General features: G+C 34.2%; 3 protein-coding genes across 5 annotated transcripts; 1 reads left to right on the top strand and 2 right to left on the bottom strand.

The window, feature by feature from the left end:
- Positions 1 to 4390: 4390 nt before the first annotated feature.
- LOC130647614 (anaphase-promoting complex subunit 13-like) lies at positions 4391 to 7531 on the top strand. Its single transcript, XM_057453543.1, has 4 exons — positions 4391 to 5309; positions 6322 to 6409; positions 6714 to 6758; positions 6996 to 7531. The coding sequence occupies exons 1-4, from the start codon at positions 5292 to 5294 to the stop codon at positions 7067 to 7069; spliced, it is 225 nt and encodes a 74-aa protein (XP_057309526.1). The 5' UTR covers positions 4391 to 5291; the 3' UTR covers positions 7070 to 7531.
- LOC130647613 (reticulocyte-binding protein homolog 2a-like) lies at positions 7309 to 10699 on the bottom strand. Of its 2 annotated transcripts, none has more exons than XM_057453541.1 (2): positions 10541 to 10699; positions 7309 to 8456 (listed from the first exon to the last, which is right to left on the bottom strand). In XM_057453541.1, exon 2 carries the CDS (start codon positions 8454 to 8456, stop codon positions 7599 to 7601), a length of 858 nt encoding a protein of 285 aa, XP_057309524.1. In that variant the 5' UTR covers positions 10541 to 10699; the 3' UTR covers positions 7309 to 7598. The 2 variants fall into 2 exon arrangements, with proteins under 2 accessions (XP_057309524.1, XP_057309525.1); XM_057453542.1 differs by lacking the exon at positions 10541 to 10699 and adding an exon at positions 8950 to 9481.
- A 706-nt stretch (positions 10700 to 11405) lies between these two features.
- LOC130647610 (methylcytosine dioxygenase TET1-like) lies at positions 11406 to 26261 on the bottom strand. Of its 2 annotated transcripts, XM_057453532.1 has the most exons (10): positions 26013 to 26261; positions 21692 to 21855; positions 19234 to 19576; positions 18786 to 18873; positions 18572 to 18665; positions 18261 to 18469; positions 17572 to 17716; positions 17269 to 17358; positions 16865 to 17002; positions 11406 to 15489 (listed from the first exon to the last, which is right to left on the bottom strand). In XM_057453532.1, the coding sequence occupies exons 2-10, from the start codon at positions 21815 to 21817 to the stop codon at positions 13267 to 13269; spliced, it is 3456 nt and encodes a 1151-aa protein (XP_057309515.1). In that variant the 5' UTR covers positions 21818 to 21855; positions 26013 to 26261; the 3' UTR covers positions 11406 to 13266. The 2 variants fall into 2 exon arrangements, with proteins under 2 accessions (XP_057309515.1, XP_057309514.1); XM_057453531.1 differs by lacking the exons at positions 21692 to 21855; positions 26013 to 26261 and adding an exon at positions 21196 to 21452.
- Between the last annotated feature and the right edge of the window lie 192 nt (positions 26262 to 26453).

Below are 26453 nucleotides of genomic sequence, written 5' to 3' on the forward strand. Positions count from 1 at the left end.
TATGACGTCACTCCTTCACACCAATAACAACTGAAGTACTATTCAAGGGTGCAACACTTCACTTTATATTTATATCCCTATAAAAACATGTCGCTGTCTTTTTATTTCGTACTCTAGCAGTGTGAGCAGAAACAATAGTATTAAAGTTTTTTGATATGGTGCTATTAACTGAAATCTCAGTTTAAATGTCTTCCTGAGGAGAATTTTCACAAAGAGAGGACGGCGAATTCGCCGGCGAAATGTAATTAAGCATGCGCATTTTTGTTTGTTTTGATTTTGGTTTGAAAAATTCGCATCCTGGTAAATTAGAAACAGTTTCTAGTTTTTAACGGCGGAATATTTCGCTGCAAAACTTTTAACCAATCTAAACGCAATCTTCAGTGCTTATTCTTCACGGAGTGTTTTTCCGTGGAGTGGATGTTTCTCAATTAATGCATTGTACACAAACTTCTACAGGATGAACGCATGTAAAACTAGACATTCTTTTTCTTGCACACTTTTTCAAGGCACGACAAAACATTCGATAACCTGAGCCAATACATATTTTTAAATAAAATTTCCAACCTCTATCTTATGCAAGGCCTGTAGCATTTTTCATACGAATTTTAATAATAATTGGGCCCGCAGGTGGGATTGATATTGATATTAGCCAACCTCGTCACCAGGGTTTTCGGATTGACACAAAATGTCCTTATCATACAGGTCACCCTCTGATTAGGTACGTGGTGAGAAAGCACTAACCTCGGTCCAATGAAAAGAAAGGGGAGGCATGGGCGACATCTTGGCAAACGCGCAAGAATTATGCACATCACAAAGCTGTAGTGTTGGTGGTTACCACGTTGGTCGGGAACTCTAGAATTTTTATCTAAGAATTTAAATTTAAAAATTTTAAACTCTTATAGTTCAAAAACTCGTGTAATCCGAACAAATTTTGAGACCCCTATTTGAACCTACCAATCAACTCTTGTAACTCAATGTTTTCCCATCAACAAGGAAAAATGCCCTGAGAACGAGGTTACCTTGGTTAACTTAGAAGGGACTGCGGACTAATTTAATAAGTGTGTTGGTTTAGCGCCATTATCGCGCCGGCAATTTTTAAATTAGCGCCCGGATTCATAATGGCATCCAAAAACCAAAGCGCACCATCTGACCATTTCTTTATTTTCTCTTTATTTCCAACCTTTAGACTTTCCATTACTTTAAGACCTGTATTTATTCTTAGTTTAACAGCACCTGAATATTGCCTGTCAGATATGCAACTTTAAAGTACATGCAGGAAAATTGTAATTTTAAATAAAATATGCAACAGCTCTTTAGCTAGTGCTACAATAGGATTATTGCATGTTTGGTGGCAAACAAACACTGTGGTCATATGTTCCTAAAACATTCTTTGCAAGTCATATAATAAATCATGTGAGTGTATTGTTTGCCCACAGATGTGGTGTCATTATTGCCAAAAGAATAAAGAACCTGTTTTTTGTTGATTTTTGAGCATCATATAAAATCTGCAATGCAGATATAGCTACGCAACACACTTTCAAATAACATGAATTTTCAAGTACAGTATTACACGCAAATACTATGAGCTGGGGTGTGTATCTGCATTGCAATTTTATCTTAAATTCAGATTTTTTAAACATCACTGCCTGATATCCACAATGCAGATATATATGCACTTTTAAAGAATGAGAAGTGTATATCTGCATTGAATTTTTATTCTAAATTATGTTTTCTTTAATTATTCTAAAGTTAACTGTTTTCTCCTCGACATAAAGATGTAAGAGAGCTAGCTAAGAATGCACTTGGAGTCTAAACTGGGAAGATAATAATAGATAATAAACTGGGAAGAAAATTTTTTCACTCAAGTTAAATTGTAGAAAACAATGCCTAACTACAAAGTACACAAGATTTAACAAACACACAAGTGGGTTTTTTTATTATCGTAATTATCTAATTATCTGTGTTGGTGAGCAATAAAGTAGTAGCAATGACTACTTTACTCATAATGTTGATGAATAGTCAACCATCTTTTCTAACTGGAAAGTCCTATAAAAAAAATTAAAAGCTGAAAATTCTATGAGAAATACTGGTTTTTAAAGATTTGGATATTTACCAAGTCTAGAATAAGAATTCATTGCTAATCCTCTTTCGAAGCTTACAGAAACAAGACTTTTTTTATTTATTAGGTTTTAATGACACTTTGGGTTTAATGTGCATTCTTAGCTTAGCTGGCCAGAACAAGAATATTATTTTTTTATCATGTAAAATTATGAATTGGCAAAAAAGACATCATCTTATCTTTGGGAAAATGCCACAGTAACGAAGTAATTCTCTCTGCCAAATTTCTGAGCCAGAAACTTTATATGACTTTATGTAAAAGAAATTTATACATGAAGTTTTGCTTATCTTACAAAGAAAAAAATTATACCAACTGTTGTCGTTTAGGTAGAATGGTTTGCAGATGTGATAACAATGCTTGTAGCACTTGTGTTTGTGCAAAAAGTAAAACACTTTGCACATTAGAATGTCATGGGAAGAAGGACTGGTCTTTGATACCATGTTTAAATACAGAAGCAGGAAAAAAAGTAAAAGCAATGAAAATTAAAGATGTTCGAACAGCTCTCTGCGCAAATAACCTTTCACCAATAGGTGATAAAAGTGAACTTTTGAAACGTCTTGCTGATTTTTTTCATCAGAAGGAACAGTCAAAAAGCACTACAGCAACTACGTCTGGAAATAATAACAAAAGCGTAGACAATGCAAAAGATAATAAAGACTTATTTAATGCAATTCTAGAAAATGAGGGAGAATTTGAGTTTGTTTTATCGCTCAGTGGGAAAAGTGTTTCAAAAAGTTCAAGCAAGCCTGATCTTCGTAAAGCCTATTTGTTGCTTTCCACAAAAGTCCATCCTGATAAAAATCCAGGAATAAAAGAAGCAGTGCAGGCCTTTCAAGTTGTTTTGTCCTCGTATGAAAGGTTAGCAAATCCAGAAAAATTTGAAGAAGATGATGATGCTGATGTTGAGCCAGCAGGGAAACGCCAAAAAATGGAACGATTTACCAGATCAAATGCAGGCTGCTATAAGACGATAATTAAATGCCCACAATGCAACCAAACTTGGGGTGGAGCAGACTTAGGGCTGGAAGATGCTGCTTATAACTTCTTTATGCTGGCTATCAAACAATATATATGTGGAAGATGCTCATGTGAGTTTGGTTGCATGACAGCTCACCATTACTGTCCATGTTGCAATAAGGAGATGGACTATGACCCTGATGACTATCATCGAAAAATTACTTGTGGAAATAAAAAGTGCAATAAAGAATTTGGATTTTGGATGTTCAAGGTTTCTGAAAGAAGAGAGAAAGAAGTGCGAGCAGAAGCCAAGCAACGACAAGAAGACTTCATGAAGAGAATAGCTCAAAAGAATAGGCGCGCTGCACGTGCTGGGAAACGTGTAGTAAAGGGAGACAAAAGTACAGAACAACGATTGCAGGAACAATTGTTTATTATTAATTTAAGAGACACTTGTCCTCGATGTGGCTGGGAACTTCCACGTGAAGAGGGCTCTGAAGAAGCCAAACAACACTTAGAAGATTGTAACAATAGTGAAAAAATTAAAACTAATCAAGCTTTTCTGGAAAAAGAAAAACAGAAAAGCTTAAAGAAGGAAGTGCAAAAGGAAACACAAGCCGAGATTATGGCATTGAAACAATGGGAACATAATGGTCGCCAAGTAGGACAATTGTGGATGTTAAGTGAAAAAATGCTGAAGAAACAGTGTACAGAGTTTGGCTTAGAAACTGAAGGATTGAAACATGAAATAATTAGCCGATTAGGGAAATACTTACGTTTACATGAAAAGCTGATGATTACTGACGGCAGTTTAAAAGTTGCTGTGTCGTATGATACATGTGGTATTACGCATGCTGACGAAGAAGATCTACCTCAGAATATACATCGAATGGAAAGAGAAGAATTGCAAGAACTGTGTGCAAGTTATGGAATTAAATTTAATGCTAAAGATGTCAAAAAGGATCTAATCAAAAAGTTTGAGTCTGCTCGTATGAAGGATAAAGCTCCTTTGATGATTTGCGACAAAAAGAAAAAAGCCAATGAAAGCGATGAGGAATATATTCCTTGAGTACAATAACTAATGTAATATTTTGTAAATAAGTCACAGCCGAGTATATTTAAAACATTTTTTGTTTGTTTGTTATTTAGATTGCAACATCTCTCTTTTGTTTACACAATTTACACGTTGTTAATGTCTTACACCCTCAGCAAAGTTGGTAAAAAATATTTTACAGTACAAAAATCAGTTATTATAGGGTTTTTTATCTTTTGTGAATAAAGGTTGTTAGTCTTTTTCTATTTTTGTTCAGACAACATTTTATAGATTTAGAGGCATTCGCAATATGTATGTTTTTAAGTATTCGCCATTTTGACCCATTTTCTTTGTTCGCTTAAATTCACTTGGCCATCTGTTTCTCTATTCAGGCATATTTAAAACCTTTCACCTTAATTAACAATACACATATACACTAAGAAAAATTGTTTTCATTCCTAAACTTGACAAAAGAATTTGCCACATACAATGTGAGACAAAAGAATTTGGCACATACAACGTGATTATTATAATTAGCTGCTTGGTATTTACAACTGTAAACAAAAATGTAAGGAAAATGAAAAAAAAGAATAGGTGACCCCTTTCCTTAAAAATAACATACCCCTTTACTTTTTTCCCTTTACTGTTATGGAATCTTAAGAATCTTAAGTCTTGGTATCTCACATTTTTCTTTGAATTGTATTTTAATCTGTTTTTCTGTGTTGTTCCAAAGCTAGTTTTTAAATACGTTTTGTGGGGCTTAATGAACATTTTTCCTGGATTTAAAAGTTAAGTTATATTGACACTTCATCATATCTAAAATGGAAATATGGAAATTCTTTCATGGTATTCCCCTAAAGTTTTACGAGAAAAGTCTGCGTAGGCCATTCTTAGCTAATTTTTGGTTTGGTGATTTCCAACTTGTAGTTTTATTGCAAGATCAGTCTAAAAAATTTTTTTTCATCTCTTTATCAGATATATCATTTTACTGTCTTTTGTACACATATCGCTTAACAATTTTTGTGTTAATGGAAACCGACCTTAAAAGAAGTTTAAAAATTGTTAGTAGCCAAATATGTTTTTCTGTGCATCCAACCTATATATGACAATCAATAATTATGTGTTTTTTATAGGAAAGAATATTTGCAGTAAAAAGGACATTGAATTTGCATCTGTAAAATAATGGCATATAACGCAAAGGCAAGTATGTTTCTGCATAATCATTATGCAGTCTTTCATTACAATAAAGGATCAAATTTGTGCATGTACAAGTTTTTTCTTATAAGCAATTAAAATTCTAAAATGCGGCTAAAGGATGCTTATAAAAAGTACTTTTTTAGGCTCAAAATATGCTTAGGTTATGCTCAATAGCAAAAAGATTAGAATATGCTTATGAAAAACACATAATCAGGCTCAAAATATGTTTATTTTTAAAAAAAAATTTGCATTCGAATTTTTAGCATCATTAATTACAACTCAAATACTACATAAATTCAGACATAAAGAAAAAAAAAGAAAACTGCTAATGAAACGAAAAACATAACAACTTTACAACATTTTTAGGCTTCACATAATGCTTATCATATGCTTAAAAATGACCAAATTTAAGCCTACGGATGTTTATAAATGTCATGCTTATAAAAAAGCAAGTATTTATTTTTTCTGAATCTGAGTCATTTAGTATGTTTTTCTTGTATTAATGCACAATATTTTTGAAAGGTAATTGAGGCTCTTAAAATACAACAACCCACTAACTATTTAGCAGCTGCTTATGACATTAATTTTTTTTCCCTGGTGCAACAAAGTTTTGAAATATTATTTTGTAAAATTTTAACTTCCATAAGAAGTCCTGCTATTAATTTTACTTTTTTTACAAGTGTTGTGGTGATGCAGAAATTGTTTTGCTTCGGATTTACATTAAAAAAGGGGAGCGTTGCAAAAGTATATCTCTATTTTTAGTGTTCAACAAAATGTCTTCCAGAGTTGAAAACCTTGGAAACCTTGGAAACTAGGGTGACCGAGTAAAACTTTGAATATCTATTATTTTCTGGAGATAAAGCTTAAAGTCTTGATTATTTCAACAAAACATTTCTGTCTATTGTTTTGTCTTGTAGGCCTCGTTTTCTTTGCAGCTTTTTAATGAAAGTAACAATTCCGTGTAGTGATTCAGGATCATGTACATACATTCTTTAGAAAGTTTTTATTTTTTTAGGATAGTGAGTTATCACATGTTCATTTTGATGGTGTGTTGGTTGATCTGATTCTTCCAGAGATCAACAAAGACAAACTACCAGATGAAGGTTAGTGATTTTGTTTTAAGACTAGCAGCATGAACAAGATGTGTGTCCGTTACACCGGTAAAACAAAATCCTTCTTGGAACTGTTCACTTTTATTTAAAAAAAACCCTGAATGTTTAGATTTCAGTAAGAGTCCTGTCAATTCTAAAACTTTACATAGCGGTGACAGCCCAATCAATGTTCTCACTCCGATTCATTTTCAGTGTTGTTGTCAGCCCATTTGAAGTCCCCCAATAAACACCACCCAGCTTTTGTGGCATGATTTGTTATGTTAAAAAATAATACTTTGATCTGTGTTTGTTTTAGATATTCAAGTACCTGAGTGGGAGCTACCAGCAAATGACCAAGATGGTACGGGTTTGTTTGTTGTGCTCTTGGGTACTCTCTGCCACCCAATAGTCCATGAAAAGTTTTCTTACGCCCCCCTCAATTCTGCTTAATTTTGTAAAGTCTCCTCAAAACTTCTCATTTCCTCTCAATGAGATATTGATAACTTTCGCAAATTTTTTCAAAAAAATGTTTCATTGAATGTATTGGACCTAAATATTATTTTAGTTGAATTTATTTGTTTATTTAATTTTGTTGTAGGTGAACAAATGACAGAATCAGTTAAAGAAAAGGAGGAGAAATGGAACGATTTGCGCACGACGAATTTGAGATAAATGCAGGACCAACGAGGTGTTAAGTGCAGGACGGACGTGATGTTAAATGCAGGACAAACGAGGTGAAGAAGATGTTGAATGCGGGACAAAAAAAATGCTGAATGCGGGACAAACGAAACGGTAAAGGCAGGACGAACAAGATGTTACATACGGAACAAATAAATGAGATGTAAACGCATGAATGAGATGTGTGCAGAACGGACGAAATGATAAATACAGGAAGAAGAAGAAACGTTACGTCACGACTACAAGTTATTATATACAGGGAAAAGTAAATTTTCACACGTTAATAAATAAATAATACATTGTCTGTCGATAATTTATGAAATATAAATGAAATAAGTTTTAACAAATATAAAAATAATATTTCTTTATTAATTTGTTATTAAACAGTATAGGCAACGTGCTTTACTAGCGTGAACTCAAAATCTGCATCTAAAATCTTGCTCACACTTCTGTTTTCCAAGTCCATAACTGTAAATAATATATTTTTTTGTAATTTTGATTCCAATCTCTGGTTTTCAATATTTCATAATGTAATTTCAATGTTATGATTGTCATTACTATTTTTTAGTATTTTTTTTGGAAGGGAAATATTTTGTGCCTTATGATACTCATTTTTCCTTGTGTTAGTTTCTTCCTCATTTTCCAATTTATTTTTCTCCTGATAAAGCATAGTCTCCAACTTTTTCTGCTCGATTTTCATGGCCGCCAACGTTTCTGTCAACCGTTCCAAAGTGCTCTCCATCTCCTTGACTTCAAACTCCATTTGATTTGCTTTGCTCTCTGTTTCAACATGTTTTTGTTTGAAATGATCGAGTTTTTTTCTTTGCTCGATGTCCTTTTTTTGCAACTCTTCTTGCCGTGTTATCACTGTGTTTAATCTGTCCGTAATTTTTTCCAACTCAACTTGAAGTCCTTCTACTCGCTCCTCCTCTTTATCACGCAATGACTCTTCCTCACAGAGCTGTTGTTCCATCTTAGTAATTTCACGCATGACATCTTGCGACCGAACCTTCAGTTGATTGTTTTCGATCAACACGTCGCCGTATTCTCTTCGTAATGCGTTTCCTTTCTCGATATCATCCATTGATTGGTTTTCTTCTCGTCTCCAGTATTCTTCGACACTATCAGCTTCGACTTGCGCGTCGAAATATTCGTTTTTTAAGCTGTCGTAATCCCGCTCTTTTTTTCGTAACGTCGCTTCTAGTGATTGAAGTTTCGCGTGCAGTTCCATGACTATACTTTCTTCTTTCTCCGCTTGATCGTAGTTATTTTTGATTTTTTCTTTCAGTTCTTCTTCACGTTCCTTCCCTGTTTCGATTTTTTGCACGATGCTGTTTATTTTTATCTTCAAAGCGTTTTCCATCTCTTCACGCTGTTTCATCTAGAATACACCAAAACACTTCAGAATATATCCTAGCTTAACTCAAACAAACTGAAAAAAAAACCAGCAGTATGAACAAGTAGTCTATATCCATTAGCCTTTATATTGGAAATCTCTGGTGCCTCACTCTCGTCCCCGGGGTTTATTCCTTTTTTCTAATGAGACAAGACTGCGATATAAAATGTTTTACGACGTCATCTTTCATATCAAGAATTTAAAAAACTCTGGGGACGAGGGTGGGATATTGTATCAAATCGATTATAAATCAGCTGTTTTAGACAGTAAGGGGTACTACTGGAGACAAAGTTGAAAGTTATACCAAATTTATACTTTTTCTCAGCCATAAATTGTTCAAACGGCAAGGGTACCGAGAACAAGGTTGGAAATTAAAATTAAATTTGTACTTTTACTCAGCCATAAACTGTTCAAACGGCAAGGGGTACCGAGAACAAGATTGAAAATTATAAATTTATTTTATAAACAATTTTAGTACCTCTTCTCAGTCATGAATCGCGTTACACTTTTCTTGTGTTTTCTTCAAACGTTTTTTTTTTTTTTTTTTCAAATTAAATACAACTTTTCTTATATCTATGTGCTTGTCATAATAAAAATCTGTTTATCGTATTATCAACCGTTTATTGCTTCATATAATCCTTCTCGACTCGGTGTTTTTTTAAGTGGTTTGCAAAATTCACGAAAAAAAACATTTGAGAAGAACATCAATTTTATTGGTTATTTTTTCATAAAATCTTTGTTTCTATACTAAACATTAACTTTGTTAGTTATGCAAACATTATGTGCAAATAGGAATCGTTATAATGTTATTCGGAAGGAAAAGCCTGGTTCGTTTGACCAGGGATACATGAAGGCTTAAAAGTTACTTTTAAATTATTTTGTTTGTTAAACTAAAACGCCCACTACTACCATTTCGTCAAGGTCGACGCGCGTTTATCATATTGAACAACCTGAGAACTTATCTGCCTCGAAGGTCCACATATAAGCCGTCAATAACAGACAGCATTGGCCATCCTCGTCCCCAGGGCTTGTTGCCTGATGTCAAAGTCGCTAGCGCTTACTTGACGGTTTTTTTGACGCCGCCTTGATGTCAAAAAAAGCAAGAACTACTAGGGACGAGATTGGTGCCTTGGCCCGACTGAATCAAACCGAATGCTGAGCCGAACTATGCTATAGCGTGCGCATGATGTTGCAAAACTTTTTGCTTAGAAAAAACTGATGTAAAATACAACTGTCATTTTGGATTTGGGGGTCAGTGTACCTTGACACTTATAAAACAATGTGTTGTGCCGAGTCGAATCGAGATATGGTAAAGAATTTGGCAAGCTGCGACATCTGGTAGTAAACTTTAAGGCTATAATACGTAATTCTTAAAGATAGAAACGTACATTGTAAATGCTTTATACTTCATCGGATAAAACTATGTGGGTAATTTTTTGGGAGTGAGGAAAATTTTGTCCGACAAATTAACACGAAAAATTATATCTATAGTTTTTGTCAGTTTTTTTTTTACTTGCATGGAAAAAACCTTAAACCTAAAGAAGAAATTTCATTTAAAGAAAGAAAGTCAAAAAATGTGTACTGTTTGAGTGTACCTGTGTATTATGCTTTTTAACAAATCGTAACCACCCCAAAGTTCGTAACCAGCCCAGGGTTCGCACTGTTTCAGATATCAAAAAATTACTCTGGGAACAAAGCAATCCACTTGTTACCTTGTTTAACTCAATTTTACGGAAAGGGTTTAGAACAAAAATTTTATTAATTACCAGTGTAGGTGAACTGTATTTGTGTAATATGAAAAACAAGTAGAAGAAAGTTTGTGTATCTTATTCGTTCCCAGGACGTTTTTCTATAGACAGTCGCTAAACAAGAAAGAGGTCTGGAAATCACACTTCTTCTATGTAAACATACCAAAACATCTATTTTTTTCACCTCCGACTTTGACAATAAAAATTGTCGCACTATACTGCACGAACTTTCCTCTTGTTTTGGGTGATGTTTTTAGAAACAAGGGCTGGGCAAAATCGTACATTTTCACAAATGCGCAGACGATACAAATTTTATGTTACCTGATTCCACAATCGAAAATGTTCTTCAAGCTTGCGTTTGAAATAAATTTTGTTTTCGCCCTTTTATCCAATATATTTATACCATCTATTTCCCTTATTTTTTAAATTCTCAATATGTACATAAAAAGCCTATCTAGGTTTTTTTTAAAGGAAACAAAGAATGGGAAAAAACAAGAAAGAAAAGAAATTATCGCTAGAGTTGTGATTTAGTTTGAATTATTTATATTTTTATTCATTATTTATTATTACTTTTTATTTAACAAAAAAATAATAAAGTTTATAAAAAACAGAGAGAGGAAATAGATCACCTCGTCTCAGCCTCCCAGCTCCGCGTTCTGCTGGACAGTAAGGAAAAATAATACTAGTCGTTAACCCATGAAAAAATCCACGGGTTTGTCCGTCTTTAAATTACACGCTATTTTGTGCGTCCGTTGCGCGACGCTTTTCTTGCGGACAGACAGGTAAACTACGGCTATTGTAATAGAAACGATATGCTTTGATTAATCACACCACTTAAATAAATAAACTCACCCTTGAATAAGCGTCCGCCCGTTCCATCAAGTTTGGTGAAAAAACATTTTTTTCGTTAGAACATGAAAAAGCGGCGATGTGCGCTTCATAGATACCTATTTTTTTTCTTGAGGACAGGACTTTTTTGTCATGTACATAAATTTCGAAACGTGTATACACAACTTTTTCCCGCCAAAAAGCGTGCGACAACATTACACAAATTGTTCTTGTTATATTGAAACATTAATGACACTCTTAAAACCTTTAACCCGTGGTTGCGTGGTGCAACCGATTAAGTGTAAAGCGACTACTTACGAAAAAATAATTTAATGCGAAGACAAAAAAAAGGTTAAAGTCACACACCCAGAAAATATGGGTTTAAATTTCTTTAAATATTAGAACGTGCTAAATATATAAAATATATACAACGTAAAAGTAAAAACTAATAAAAATTTCAAGTAAAATATAATCACAGGCTAAAAGGATTGCGTAGTAATGTGTGGTAGAAACAGAAGAAAATCGTCGTAGCTGTTCGGTGCAAACAAACCTTTCCGTTAGGCCCGTCAATTTAAAGCAAAATTTCGTTGTACTTGCTAGCATCGAAACATTTTTAGCTATAAAGGCTATAGAGATGTTAGATCGATACCGTAAGTGCTAGACTAAGTGCCCGGAATGCAATTTATAAAAATAGGATCAACTGGGGCTTTTATAAAATTGTTTTGATTTTGCTCGAGGCGGTGAAAGGGCTTACTTTAGCATAAAAAAAAAAAAAAAATCGAGGAAATTTCCGTAAGTGAATAAGTTTTACCCAGGCCACATTTGTTCCTAACAGATTTTTTTAAGCATTATTATTTCTAAAAAAAAAATCGAGGAAATTTCCGTAAGTGAATAAGTTTTACCCAGGCCACATTTGTTCCTAACAGATTTTTTTAAGCATTATTATTTCTCTATCATTATCCGCCAAATTTTTTGCTTGAAATGTTTAGAGAAAAGTTTTTTTTGTTTAAATATTAATCAGTACACATTTTTGAAGGAAGCCAGAAACATTTCCATTAAAATCTCGTTACAGTTAAATTTCCTTGGTTAGGTTGAAGAGAAAGTTAAATTAAAATTTTATCGCCTAATATTCGAAGTTGCACGGAATGCGCACAAAGAAAGCATGCAAATAGCTTCGTCGCATCTTTAAAAAAACTTTGCAGAAGTAGAGAAAACAATACAGAGCCTAACCAATCTGGGCGTTTTTATTAAAATCAAAACTTTCTATGCGCTGATATTTCAAGGTTTTTTCATATTTTTGAGCTTATTTTTCTCCTATATATATATCATAATTCATTGGCCTATTATTCATAATAAACTACCTCTATGACATAATAAAATTCCTATCTAAATAATAAACAAAATCGCAAATATACACGCTGATAAAATTAACAAAACTTATGTGTCGGCTGTTTCCACTCAACAAACACTTATTGGGCAAGTCATATCAAACGATCGTGCATCAGCCAATCGAACTCTCAGTTTACCACAGTTGCGCGGGAAATTACTTTAAAAATGAAAACCAACTGTGATGCAGACATTTCAGTTACTCAACGCTCTCCTCCGTTAGATAAAAATTTTGTGGTCGTAACATAATTATAAAAAGCATCATGAAGGAGAGCGGTTATAAATTAAATTATCTTACAATTTCCAAGCTATTGGTATGGTAAACCAAGAAGATAAATAATTTTTCAATAACCTACCTAAAATACTCACCTAGAAATTTAGAAGTGGATATTTTAAAGGTCTGTTTCCACTTAACACTCTTAGCCGCGGTGCCCAACGTAACGTACCTGGGCATGCTCAGTAGAATTTTTTTCCTGCGGCTACTATTTTAGCAAAATTGTAGGTTGTTTAAAATTTCAAAGGTGTTACCATCTTTAGCGTCATAGAGAACATGGAGGTAGAGATACCCGAGCTTCGACTTTCAAACGTTGGGCGCTGCTGCAAAAAATGTTTCAATGGAAACCGACCTTAACGATATAACCTGTTAAGTAAATATTTTCACAATATAAATTAAAAAAAAAGTGTACAAAGACATAATAATTCACACGTATATATCTAAATTCTTCAATAAATCAGCAATGTACCTTTCTAACAAGCTATTTTAAAAACGGACAATGCAAAGACCAGAAAACATTCTTCAACTCCACCACCCTAGAAAACTTTGCAATATTATTTTATTTGTCCACGATATACGATGAATTTTTACGTGCTCTCCCATCTGGTCCGCTGTTTATATCTCTGGAATTCCACAACGCAGCGTGTCTATCTAACAAAGATGGCTGTCTGTAGTATGGCGAATAACCGCCTGAGTCAGCAGAAATCACGCTAGGGTTATATTTCGGCATGCCGGCAGGATAACTGTCTACGTTTGGATGCAGGAATCGTGCGGCGTGGTTGTTCCTTTCTGACCCTGGGAGAGCAGCTGATCTTATATCACAATGTATGGGTAAGCCATTCATAGGAAAACGAGGAAGCGCTCCACATCTCGGCATGCCACGCAGTAAACTCTGTTGTATGTGACGATACGCCAGGCTTGTCTCTTGAGCTGCGTTAATTTGCTGCTTAAAAAAAGGCAAATCCTCCGGACTTACATCCGAAGCAATTTTTCTTTCAGCAACATCATTATTAATATGTCTTCTCCATTTATCTACTTCTGTATAAGGTGGATTAAGCAAATTGTTTGACTTTCTTTTATGTGAATCTATTGAGAATTGCTCTTGCCAGCTTAGTTGTCGTTCTTTCTGCAATTGCTCTCTGGATCTTTCTTCTGCCTTGAACATCTCGTGCTGTTGTTGTTGTTGTTGTTGCAAATTTAGTATGTTTTTCTGTTGTTCTTCCGCCCAGAGAGCCAGTTGTTGTTGTTGTTGTTTTTGTTGCTGGTATTTTTGTTGTTGTTGTTCTTGCTGATATGATTGTTTCTGTTGTTGTTGTTGTTCCTGCAGAAGCTGTTGCTTTTTCTGTTCTTCCTTCCACATAGGCAGTTGTTGTTGGAAGATGACTTGTGTCGGCGTTGTTTTTCTCAACAAGTGTGAAGGATGGCATGGAAATTTCATGTCGTGAGATTGCATTTGCTGCAAGTTATTTTGTTTATTACCATTTATGTTTAAATAGGGACGGTCGCTTGCAGTCCTGTTTACACTAACTATGTTTTCTTTCAACTTATCCACGCGTTCGTTGTTATAAAATGCAGATTCAATTTTCACATTGGACAGTTCCCTTTCATGATTTGATTGACCGTGAAGAATCGGTTCATGTTTACCTTCGATTAGGTCATCTAACTTAGCGACATTGAAACGTTTCGAAAACACACTAAAGGTTGGTAGCTTCTGTGTTTCCGTTACACCAGTCTGTTGCAAATTGTTCGCTACACCAAACGTAGTTATGGGAAGAACACTATCTCTTGAATCTTCCTTCTTTATCAGTCTCTCGATACTGAAACTATTTGTATTTTTTTGAATGACTGACACACGGTCTCTTCCTACACACTGCGTGATATCTTGCGTGGTATTTCCATGTTCCGATGCAAACAAACTCGGTAGATCGGGTGCAGAGTTGTGTCGCTCCAGACTTTGTTGTTTACAAAGTTCTAGAAGAGGATTGATTTTTTCGGGAGTGTTTTCAACGCTTGTATCCATTGAATTCATAGAATCGTTAAATGATGCTGCGTCTGCAAGTAGAGCTAAATCGTCGAAACTTTGCTTCTCCAATTTCTCTTTATTTCTTAAGTCCATTTTTTCTTTATATTCATGGAAGCCATGTTTTTTCTTGTTTAGTTTCTTGTGCTGGTAGAACACCATACTAATACGTGTTGGTTTCGTGCGTTGTGGATTCTTCAAAGCCGTCGTCGCGTGCACTTCTTTCTTTGCGCATTCAACCAAGAACGAACCATGACCCAATGCGATTGCGACTCCACCCATGTCATCTGAGATCACAGTAGGTACAGGTGTATGCGGTTTTCGCCTAATCTCATTTTCCTGCTTTGGGCCTGTCGTGTTTAAGTTTTGAATCGAATCAAGATTATATTGACGGAACATAGTTTTATTTTCATCAACAAAAGATGGTAGCTGGAATAGCGAAGGGCTAACCGAAGTAGGATTTAAACCGCTCATATAAAAATTTCCCACTTGAGCTTCATCTACAGTGGTTAAAGACACAGTTGACTCATCCGGATCGAAATTCTGATTTTGTTTTTGAGCTACAGCGGTTTTACACACATATTTTCCTTTTCCTTCAACAGGTTCTTGTCGCTCTTGTGTTTTACTCTTGAAAAGGTGGTCAGGGATATCAAAGTTGGTCTCGGCAACATTTCCGTTGTCCCCTATTAACTGATACAATGGCAGAACGTGCAGCTGTTCGTCGTCTCTTTCGTCATAATCAGGCTTTAATAGTGTGCATACCTGAACAAAAGAAATAAGAGTTTACGCAAACATTTCCTCTGTTTTTCCACTAACAAACAATAGCACCATAGGTTGGGGAGGGGGGGGGGGAGGGGCTCAAAGTGCAACTCACACTCTTATATAACTCTCTGACAATGAACAAGGTGTCTATAAATGTATTAATATATATACATATATATATAATTGAACTCATGTAAATCGACCTCCCATAAATCGACAAATCATGTAAATCGACTAAATTCTGCGTCCCTTTAGAATTTACTATGAAACCCTTACAACCTACAAATTCGACCTCCCATAATTCGACAAATCATGTAAATCGACCAGATTCCTCAGTCCCCTGGTCGTGTTTTTCATCATGTAATTCGACTTTGGAAATTTTCTAAGATCAAATCATGAAATTCGAATGTTTGTTTACGTTTTATATTTTTGTTTTGAGTACTGGCGCAGCTGATGATACAAACAAGACAAAATGACAACTAAAAGAAAGCACAATTACTTTAAAAGTTAAATATGATGCGTTAAAAGAGCTAGAAAAGGGTAGGTCGCGTAAATATGTGGCTGATCATTTAAATGTTCCCGGCAATGCCATTTCTACCTGGAAGAAAAACAAACAAAAGATCTTTGATTCGTTTAAAATCCTATAATTCGACAATGTAATTCGACCAAATCGTGAGACCCCTTCAAGAGTTCAACTGTATATCACTTTTTCTTCTTAGAGTTCCAGCGATTTAAAGCCAGGTACCATCTTCAGTTAGAGGATTCTATAATTGTGAAATTAGGTGCTTGCATCAAAAATCAGTGCTGACTCAATGCTGGCTCAACACTGACTCAACTTTTTGCTAATTTTTAACATGGAATATGTTCTTAACAGACAAATAAAATAGGTAACTGAATTTTTTTTTGAATTTGGTCTAGAAAAGTAGCAAACACGAGTTTAAAGGGTGTTACAAAATATGCCTCAATCAAATCATATTGTGTTCCTCTTTTATTGGTATAGAATTAGAACTAATAAATTACGAAAATCAATCTACATCTTTCTTGTGTTAAAATTTTTAAAAAATATAGAAACAATCTTGCCTTAAAAAAAACATATTTTTGCACTAAAAATTGCAGTAAATTGTAAAAACAGATTAGAACAATGATAAAATGTAAGACCTGAGCTAACGAGCCCAACATGCAGGTTTAGCATTATCCAATACCACGAATAAGAAAAGTTGGGGCATTCACAGCTGTGCATGTTGAGTGAAAAAAAACCCATTTCGTTTCTTAATGAAATTTAAATGCCTTAACGTACAATAATCGATTTTCACAATATTGACTTTTAACACCTATTTTCTTGCTCCTTTCAAATCACTTAATCTAGAACACATACCATAGTTGTTCCATTATTCATGTTATGTATGTCTTTGTGACTGTGTGCACAGAAGTCCAAACAACATGTCACACCAGAGAACGGTCTGCCATCTTTTAATCCTATTCTACAATCTGCTGCAGTTTCTTCAAAGCGGGTCTGAAAAACAAAACAGATGTGTGAATATATTTCAGGTTATCAACAGCTCAAGGGGAAAATTATCAGTGTTTCTATATACAATGTTGAAACTAAAGTCTCCATTGAATAGGCGGAAGATTAAGCATTACCATGACAAACCGAGCTATTCCCAAACAAAACATAATAAAAAAATAGCACGAAAAGCTAATATCAGAAATGCCCATAATGTAGTTAACTCTGACTTAAATTAGGCAGGGCAAAATTAATACAACATGAAGTTTATGTACCATATTTTCATAAGCTTGTGGGGACCAAATATTCAACAAAGGTGAAACGTGAGTTGCCATTTGTTGCAGCACCATCTCCATTTCCTCTTCCTAAAACATTGCATTTTTGATAAATGACAAACAAAATGTTAGTACTGACAATGCTTTATTTCAACAATTATTAAATTCTTTCAAAATATATTCATTTATTTATTTATTAGTGCCAAACTAACTAGTGTAATAAACTTTTGGATATGAATTCTATATGTCATTGTAGTCCTACTGCTATTTATGAAATAAGAAAGATTAACAATAAAAAACAACCTTCTGCTGTTCTTGCATCTTAAACTTTCTTGCAGAAGTACTTTTTGCAAATTTGCAACCATTGAAAAATATACTCCAAGAGCAGCCAAATGAAAATGACCGACCATCTGTTTCTTCATCGTCACCTTGACACCTGCACGTTTTGCTGAAAACAGGAAAATTTAAAATATTTAACCATTGCTACAATTTAGGGAGCTATTTCAATGGTACCCAAGACTCCAATCTGCATGCCCCAACTGCTTGACACACTTGTTACCACACAATCAACATAGATCCGAATTTAAATACTCAAAAATTTGCTGTGTAGTTCAATAATATAAATAGTTCAATTTCTTTTACTGCAAGGGCTTCATCAACAAAATTATGAAATGAAGCAGTTAGAGCATTTAGGCTGAAATCCCAAATATAGCCCCAAAGACACATACATCATCAGCAAAAATGGTCTGGTAGGCTAAGACTGTTAGGTAAAGAAAGAGCAAAACTGAGAGTGTCAAACTTTTTTGCTGACAAATTAAAAAGTTAAGTTTAACTAAAAAACAACTTCGTAAAAGCATCTTATATCAAATATAATGCAAAAGAAATTAACAAAAACAAATTAAAATAAATTAAATATCTTCTAACATTCCATAACAAAAAACATTTTTTTAACCATAAATAACCATAAAAACAACATGCTGCTGTATATTTACCTTTCGTTTGCACCACATCGGCGCCTGGTACTGAATCCACATTTATTTAAATTCTGGCGTAAATACTGGTACATATCATCAGCGTATTGTTTGGAGATCGCTTCCCATGCAACAATTGCTATCACTACGAAGGCTCCACTACAAACATGCCCATCACATTTTTTGGCTATCACGAGATATTTCTCTTCAGGACCTTTTCTTCGCAAAACCTAAATAAAGAAAAAGATATTTAGTAACTTTAATTTTTGATTGCTTGAACTTTAAATTATATTTTATTTATCAACGCAAGGTAAGTAAAATTTTGCATATACCCATCTTGCTAGTGGACATCCATCACCATTTTTACCCTCTGTAGCAGTGTAACGAACAAGATGTAATCTTATAGCAGAATCGCTGACATCAAATCTAAAGAAAAAACAATGATGAAGACATTTGATTATATGGGCATAATTTGAATAAAATATAAAACACTACAATTCAAATACAAGCACAAAGGTTTAAAATAAATTTATAAAAAGAAATTACTTTGTTTTTAGAGAGGCTTTTAACTCGTCTAATGTTCGTCCAGAACCTAAATGTGTGTAGAATGGGCCAGTTTTTACATCTTCATTAACTATAAGAAAAAAAGGGGTTGCAGAGTCTTCCAGTAACATAAAATAAATAGCAGACAATCTTTAAACTAAGCTTTATACATAATCCTTAAAAAGAGAAAAAATGAAACATCTGTATCACAATTAGAAAAAAAATGAAGTAAAAAATTGAATAAAAAATAGTTCAGGCAAATAAATTTCCTAAAAATTGTCTCACAAATCTGGAAAGTCTTAAATCCAAATCAATCCACAAACCCTGATGGTTGAGCCCCTAAGCCTCCCTCTAAACCAAATCTGTTGGTAGGTCACAGCTAAAAATCCTAAAATTGTCTCGTGCAACAAAAAGTTACTATAATAATATAGGTAATACAAGACTAACTTACTTGGACATCCACATGGGTGGTGAGTAATCTTCGGAATTTTTCTCCTAATTTTTAATCCTTTTCTATGCGTTTTTAATTTACGCTTGATTGGGCTGATTAAGCCTTGCTCAAATCTCCGAAATGTTTCGAATGAAGGGAGTTCTTCAATTTTCCCATTTCGCTTGGTTGGTTCCAGCTTTTTCTCCAATATGTGTTCTGGCTCAGCCTTAGACAATCTTGGTTCGAATATAACAGGTGAAATTCTTTCTTTTTTACCAGGTTGTTCTTTTCCATTGCATTTGAAGATATCAGAGAACATCGGCAAAGTTGGTTGATGGCTGACTTTTGTGCCATGTCCATTTATCTGTCAAAATAATATATCATAAAACATCACAATAAAATATTTTTAAAGGTATATTTCCAAAAAGTAAGTTATGGCAATGTTTTCTTTTACTACACCACAGAATCTAGAAACTGAAACTTTTTTACCCATCATTTTGCTTTTAGGAAAATTAACATGCTTTGCATGCTGTTTAAATTAGACACACCAAAATTATGTCCAGTGAGTCATGACATCATCAACAAGTGGAGTGAATATTTTTGTAGTGTACGCTCTTTTGCCCACTTTTGCGTACGTATATGTTCATCCGCTATTCGTACGTAAAGTGCTTTGGGGTTAGGATTCTTTTTTTCTTTTTTCCCGCGTAAATATGTCATATATTACGTATGAGTACAGTTCCAATTTTTTTGGAATAGAGATAGCCACTCATAAAAATATTAATAGTCACATAACAATTGGTTAGGCAATCAGAATTTAAATTTTCCACAAGCACTCTATGTCCCCCATTTTTCAATCTTAAGACATTCATTTATCTTTTTCAGTACACACTTTTATAAGACCACCAAAATTCTAACCAGGCTGGTCCTTTCTTGTAAGGCACAACTGCTAATACAGGAATCCACAGTTTTCAGCTAACCATTGTTTAAATAAATTTTTCCTCTGTTACAATGCTCTTATTAATTAAAAAATGGAAGTAAACTGTTCTGTATTAACCCTATTCTGTGCGGAGGGGGGGGGCGGATTCCGCCCCCCCTGACGGGTTTTTTTTAATAACTCCTGATTGCTTTCTTATATGGCTATGATACTTACTGAGTTTCAACATTTATCTATTAGACACCTGCATGCTAAATTTTTAGGTCCCATACCTTTCAGAGGCTTTGATATTGGCCATTACACGAAACTACCCCTAAAATCTCTATGAAATCCTTATAATGGGGAAAATATAATAACTCCTGTTAGAAATATCCTTAGAACTTGAAACTTGCAACACAACTTTGTTTCATCAAGAAAAATCATTTTGAATAATTTTGACACATGACTAATCCGATTTCCTGATTTTTTCGGATTTTACCCGAAAATCGGAAAAAACGGATTTTTGGGCAATTTTTGGCAATTTTTTATCCGATCCATGTAAAAACCAGAAGATATGTTAAAAAAAATTTATTTAGCTTTCAGAAACTTCAAACAGAATGTAAAAATTCGCTCTAGAACAAAAGTAATTATATTTTAAGCAGATAGTGGCATTTTTAACAATTTTCAAGCTTCTAATGACGTCACAGAAAATGTGCTGATGCAAGCAAAAATTTATTGCCGCCATTTTGTTCCTTTTATGACGTACTATAAGTGTGCCAAGTTTGATTCAATTTGAACAATCCTATGAAAAGTTATTGAGGGAGGCCAGAAACCGCCCCCCCCCCCCCCCCCCCCCTTCCTTTTTTAATACAGAAAATAAGTGAACAACTTAAAATGTGAAAAGGTGTATCCTCATGGCACAGGAATAAATTATAAACGTTTTTAAAAAGACTAAAAAGCATGACTAAGCTATGCATCACCTTATATTTACTGAAATGTTCTCATGATTACCAAAATCATTGTGTTACGATATACCGTATTAAATAAGAAAATCTCTGCGAACAACGAACCTCTTTCTTTCTTGCCTTTAGTTTTTGTTTTTCTATAATTTTCTTGCATTTTCTTAGCTTACAAGCCTGTTTACCTGTTTTTCTGTTTACACATGCAGTGCATACACCACAATTATTCTTAATCTGGCATGGCACACAAATACCACATTTTATTGCTCGTTTTAAAACAGTTTTTGTGCTTTGCAAAACAGCCATACTTTATAAACCTTCGAGTTTTTTCAGCCATATGGCCATGTGGTTTATCTACCATTATGCCCAAAGTTGTAAACAAACAAAATACTCAAGTTCGTGTCACATACTGAGCATTAAAACAGCGACGGGGGGGGGTTATGCCCCCCTGGGGCTTTTTTCGACATTTGGGGCGGCGATAACGAAACAGTGTCGTAAAGGGTGTCGTCCCCAAGTTTTTTTTCTCCTTCCGACAACCTGGGTGGCGGAGATCGCTGGAAAAGAGCCCTGGGGACAAGGTTGTCCTATAAGATACAAAGTTGTTTACCTGCATCAACTTTTGATTTAACTGTGCTTTAAATGCATTTTCCTGAGTTGACGATAGTGTGGTACCATTAGTCCATGGAAAGTTGCTTGGGAAGGGTGGAAAGTCTTGCATATCTGCAATTGTCATACCTGCTTTTCATAGTAAAGATGTTGAATCGTTCACGTCTATAAAAATAAAATAAATAAATGTGACAATTAAAAATACTTTACTTTCCAAGAATTTGTTTTTGCAGTAGAGGGTGCTATATATAAGGAGTGAAACGACCTGGTATTTCTTTAATCGCTTCATCAGTGTTTTACTTGTCAATAAGCGTCAAGAAAAAATTTGGAACGAGGTAAAGAGGCGAATCAACTTCGTCAAGTAAGCGATAACGGCTTTGACATTAGGCAACAAACCACGGATGAGAAATTGAGAGCAAATAAAAGTTTTTGATAACGTATAAAAACTCGAAAATCTCAAACATTAAAGGAATCTTTTACCCGCTTTTTTAACATTTACTTATTGCTAGGGGAAAAAATAGGATCTATTAGTATAGCTTTGTAGACTCTCCTGCGCCCAAGACTCCTTGTGAAGAAAAACAACAACTTTATCTGCATGAAACTATATTACGTCAATAAATTCATACACATCTTCCAAAACATCGACACTTTGTAGTAACGCAACCCACCATATAAATTTTGTGATGGTGATGTGGCGAACAAACCATAGAAATTGAAAGTACTTTGCTAGAAGGGAATAAACACTTCACAAAGTACAATAAGAAATCAAGTAGATTCAACAAAGTATGCACTGACTCAACGTTGTTTGACAAATTTCACTACAATAAATTTTCCTAAAAGCAGAAGACCATTTGATTCAATGCAGGCACACATAATCATATATTCATCCATTTATTCGTCAATTTATTTATTTATTATCTCCGCGGATTTACAAATTCCAAATGTTCTTCATAACAAATATTCGAACTTGAGATCTCTGGTAAAAAAGGGAAACAAAGGAATCCTATTACATAAAAAAGTGAGTTTATTCTAGGCTACGTTTCGACAGCTACAACTGTCATGATGGGCAATGGTCGAAACCATCTTTGTATATCTATTAGTTCAGAAGATAATCAGAGGATCAGTCATCCAGATCACAGCAATTAGAGTAATCGTGTAGGCAGTCTCACCTGCATGGGAACAATAGATTGATTAACATCTTTCCTTTTTTCTAAAATTCCGCTTTCTCTTGAGTTATCTAAAACCATTTTTCACTTTTTCATGCTTTCTGTAGTGCGAGTTAAACCCGTATGAGTATTATTGTCTATACTATTTCTTTCACTTTTCTTGTTGTTCAATTAGACTCTCGGTCTATGATCTTTTTATTCCGCGTATTTCCATATTTTGGTCATTCTCTCCACTGACTACATTGACTGCTCGTCCAGTAATGAGGACACTACACTTTCTTTGCAAGACATTTGGTGATTAGATGTGTAGTTGAGATATTGATCAGTATGAGTTGGTTTGCGGTATACTGATACTGATAACTTAACACCGCTGGCGGGACACTATAGTGTCTAAGAAAAGATGCGTATCGCTGTTCTCGTATTCAATGGAGAATTGTATTATCGAGTGTAAATTATTAATATGTTCATGAAATGCGTCTAGATGTGCTCTTTTAATTATTAAGAAGACGTCATCCACAAATATTTTCCAAACCCTAGAAAAGTGGTCTACAGTTGATAAAGCTGTAGCCTGCGTAAATATTTCAGTTACCACAGGAGAAGTTGGACCACACCCAAAGCCACATCGTCAGACAGTAAAGTCCCAGTCAATGTAATTTACGCTACTACCTTTCGAGCATTTTTTTGAGAGGGCAAAGGTAAACGACAAAAATGAAAGACTAATGTTGTCAAATTTAGAAGAATAAAAAAACTTATAATTTTTAATCACTTATCCTTTTTTCCAGTGTCTTTTCCCCAGAGCTGTTATCACGGATCATCATAAAGTAAAAATGTCCTGGAAACGAGGTTGAAATTCACGCTATGAGTTGTTGACATGAAAACACGGAATAATTTTTTTGAAAAAGTATGCCATGACGTTGTTTGTTTAACGATGTGGACACACAATTAACATTTTCAACATGAGTATTAAAATTTTATTAAAACTAATAGAGACACACAACTTTATTGTGTGTTCCATCTTACACATCCGCTATTTAAAAAATTCCATTCAAGTATTTCAAAATTTTAGTAATCAATGGGAAATTTGTTTTCATTTAGCAAGCCATATCACAATAGACAAATTAGACAATTAAGTACTCCTCCGCGGATGTTGTAAAGGTAATGTAATGCTTCTCCCCAACTAAAAGTTGAAAACATTCACTTTCGTTTTGATGACTGGGATTAATTAGGAATAAAAATTTACATGAACTATTTATAAATAAACTCGTTTGGCAATTTTTGAACCCAGGCCTGTAGCGTTTTATGGTTTCACCCAGATATCAAAAAATGCAACAAGCCGAAGAATCAAGAAGTTGTTCGTTTGAATCTAATTTTGTCTGTTCAATATTGCACAAAAATAATTTAAATTTTATGTTTTTATTAGCTAACCAGAAAGATGTGAAAGAATAACATCCCTCGTATTCCACTGAAAAAAGCTCTTGGGACAAGGTTGCTACAACGCAAAGGTTTGTACTAAAAGAACATTTCCAGTGCTTTTCAACCTCGACCCCTGGGCTCTTTGTCTGTTCTTTATATCGGGACGGGACCCTTATCAAAAAAGCTTTGGGATCGAGGTTAAATGCTTTTATATTATTTTTTATTATATGTAGAAGCGAGCTGATATAAAACAGTAGCAGGAACAAGCTGAAAGTGAAATAATAACTTAACTTTCGATACATATTTTCTTAGTCGTAAACTTTCAGTACAGACTGAAAAAGTAAATTTTGAACTAAATCAGCCTTTTCTCCAGAATTATTTGGATCTCAACGCTGTGATTCTTGATACGTTTAGCGAAGCTTTCGTGTTGGAATCGAGTTTGGAGCAAAATATAAAGCAGCATACGCGGCCGATCAGGAAAAATAGACTAACGATAAGGCGTTAAACATCGTCCACTAGCCGCCGAGTCTGCTTGAACAAAAACCAAACAGAAAACGGATCAACGTGAAGTGTAGAATTTTAAAAGTGTAAAATATTCAAAATGTGGGAATGTATGTTCCAAACGTGGTAACGTATCTTCCCAATATGGTAACGCATCTTCCAAATATGGGAAGTAAGGTTTCAAAATATGATAATTAATATTTCAAATATGGTAATTTAGTTTATGGAAAAACAATGCAACAACATTGACGCATTAAATATTGCAGTTATTTTTATGAGCGCGACCAGACATGTCCAAATATAATTACACTCATCATTGAAATTACAGTTACTTTCCCTGATTTGTTGCTTGCAAACAGCACCCCGCGCGGATAAAAAATGCAGTTACTTAAGACGCATCAAGCCCAACTCCTATCATATTCCCTTTTCAGGAAGAACTTACCTGTTAAATTTAGAGTTTAGAAGTTAAAATAACCACTAGTCTCTAACCTAGTGTTTTTTAAATTCATGTTTCTCGTCATTCTCGTCTCCCAGAGCCCTTTGAGATAGAAACCTTGAGTTTTTCTCAAAGAGCTCTGGTCCCTAGGACCTCTTGTGCCTATGATATCCTAATGAGACGGCTCCAAAGTTGTTCTGTCAGAATTTCGTACTCGTAGAAGAGTCCTGAACACGAAGTTTGGGTGGTAACACCCATGTAAAAAAGCCATTAAGCGCTGGAATTGAGGTTTGACGTCGTTCCATTTTGAACAAGAAAAGTGTATTAGCCGGTGATTGAAGTTTACCTAGCCGTTATGACATTAAAAAACCTTTTAATATAAAACGCTAAACGCCGAGCTCCTTATTCTGTGCGATTAAAAACAATTTCTACTCCCTTCTAACACCACATGAAAAATTACCCCATTTTATAGTAAATATTGAAAGAAGCCATCAAGATATATTTATCTTTTACGTATCTACAACATCGCCTAGTTTTTTGTGATAACAAGTATGTCGAAATAGTAGTATGCAAGACGTAACATTTGCACAGAACACAGGCTAAAAAGTTAAACAAATAGAAATAAGCAAGAAAACGTTTAAAATCAAATACAAATGATGTAGCTACCATTTTGAAATAAAACATCGGCTGTTCATATAATTATTTTTATTTTTTTTAAAACAATGATGACGAAATATCTTAAAAATATATACACAACACGCATACATACGAATACACATTCCAGAATTGTCAAGGAAAAAACTTACCAATATTTTTCTGTTCCAACGAAAAACATCTTTGAAAACAATTTTTTTTATAAAAAAAAGCGTTTATCTTTTATTTAGCACACGATTTTAAACTATTCGTGTGGAATATTTACGCGCTCTTCTCCACATAGACTATTTAAAAAACATCTGGTCGGATCATTCAAGTGAATTTAAACATATTGAATAGATTTGAATTCTTATTTAAAAATACAAATAAATTAAAAAAGTAAATAAGTAAATTTTAAAAGAGAAAAAATGTTTTTAATAGGAAATTTTTTGTCTGTGTTCAAAAAAAAATTTTTGTAAATTTTACACTGTCCATGCAAACAATTGTCTGTCCACGTTGTCTCATCATTAAACCCTTTACATAATTGCATAATTAAAAAACCTCGACGATGATTGGTTTACAGCGATAATTTATTCTCCCGCCTCAGTCAAAGA

This window comes from Hydractinia symbiolongicarpus, chromosome 6 (assembly GCF_029227915.1).
Source record: "Hydractinia symbiolongicarpus strain clone_291-10 chromosome 6, HSymV2.1, whole genome shotgun sequence".
In the NCBI taxonomy this organism is placed as follows: Eukaryota; Metazoa; Cnidaria; class Hydrozoa; order Anthoathecata; family Hydractiniidae; genus Hydractinia; species Hydractinia symbiolongicarpus.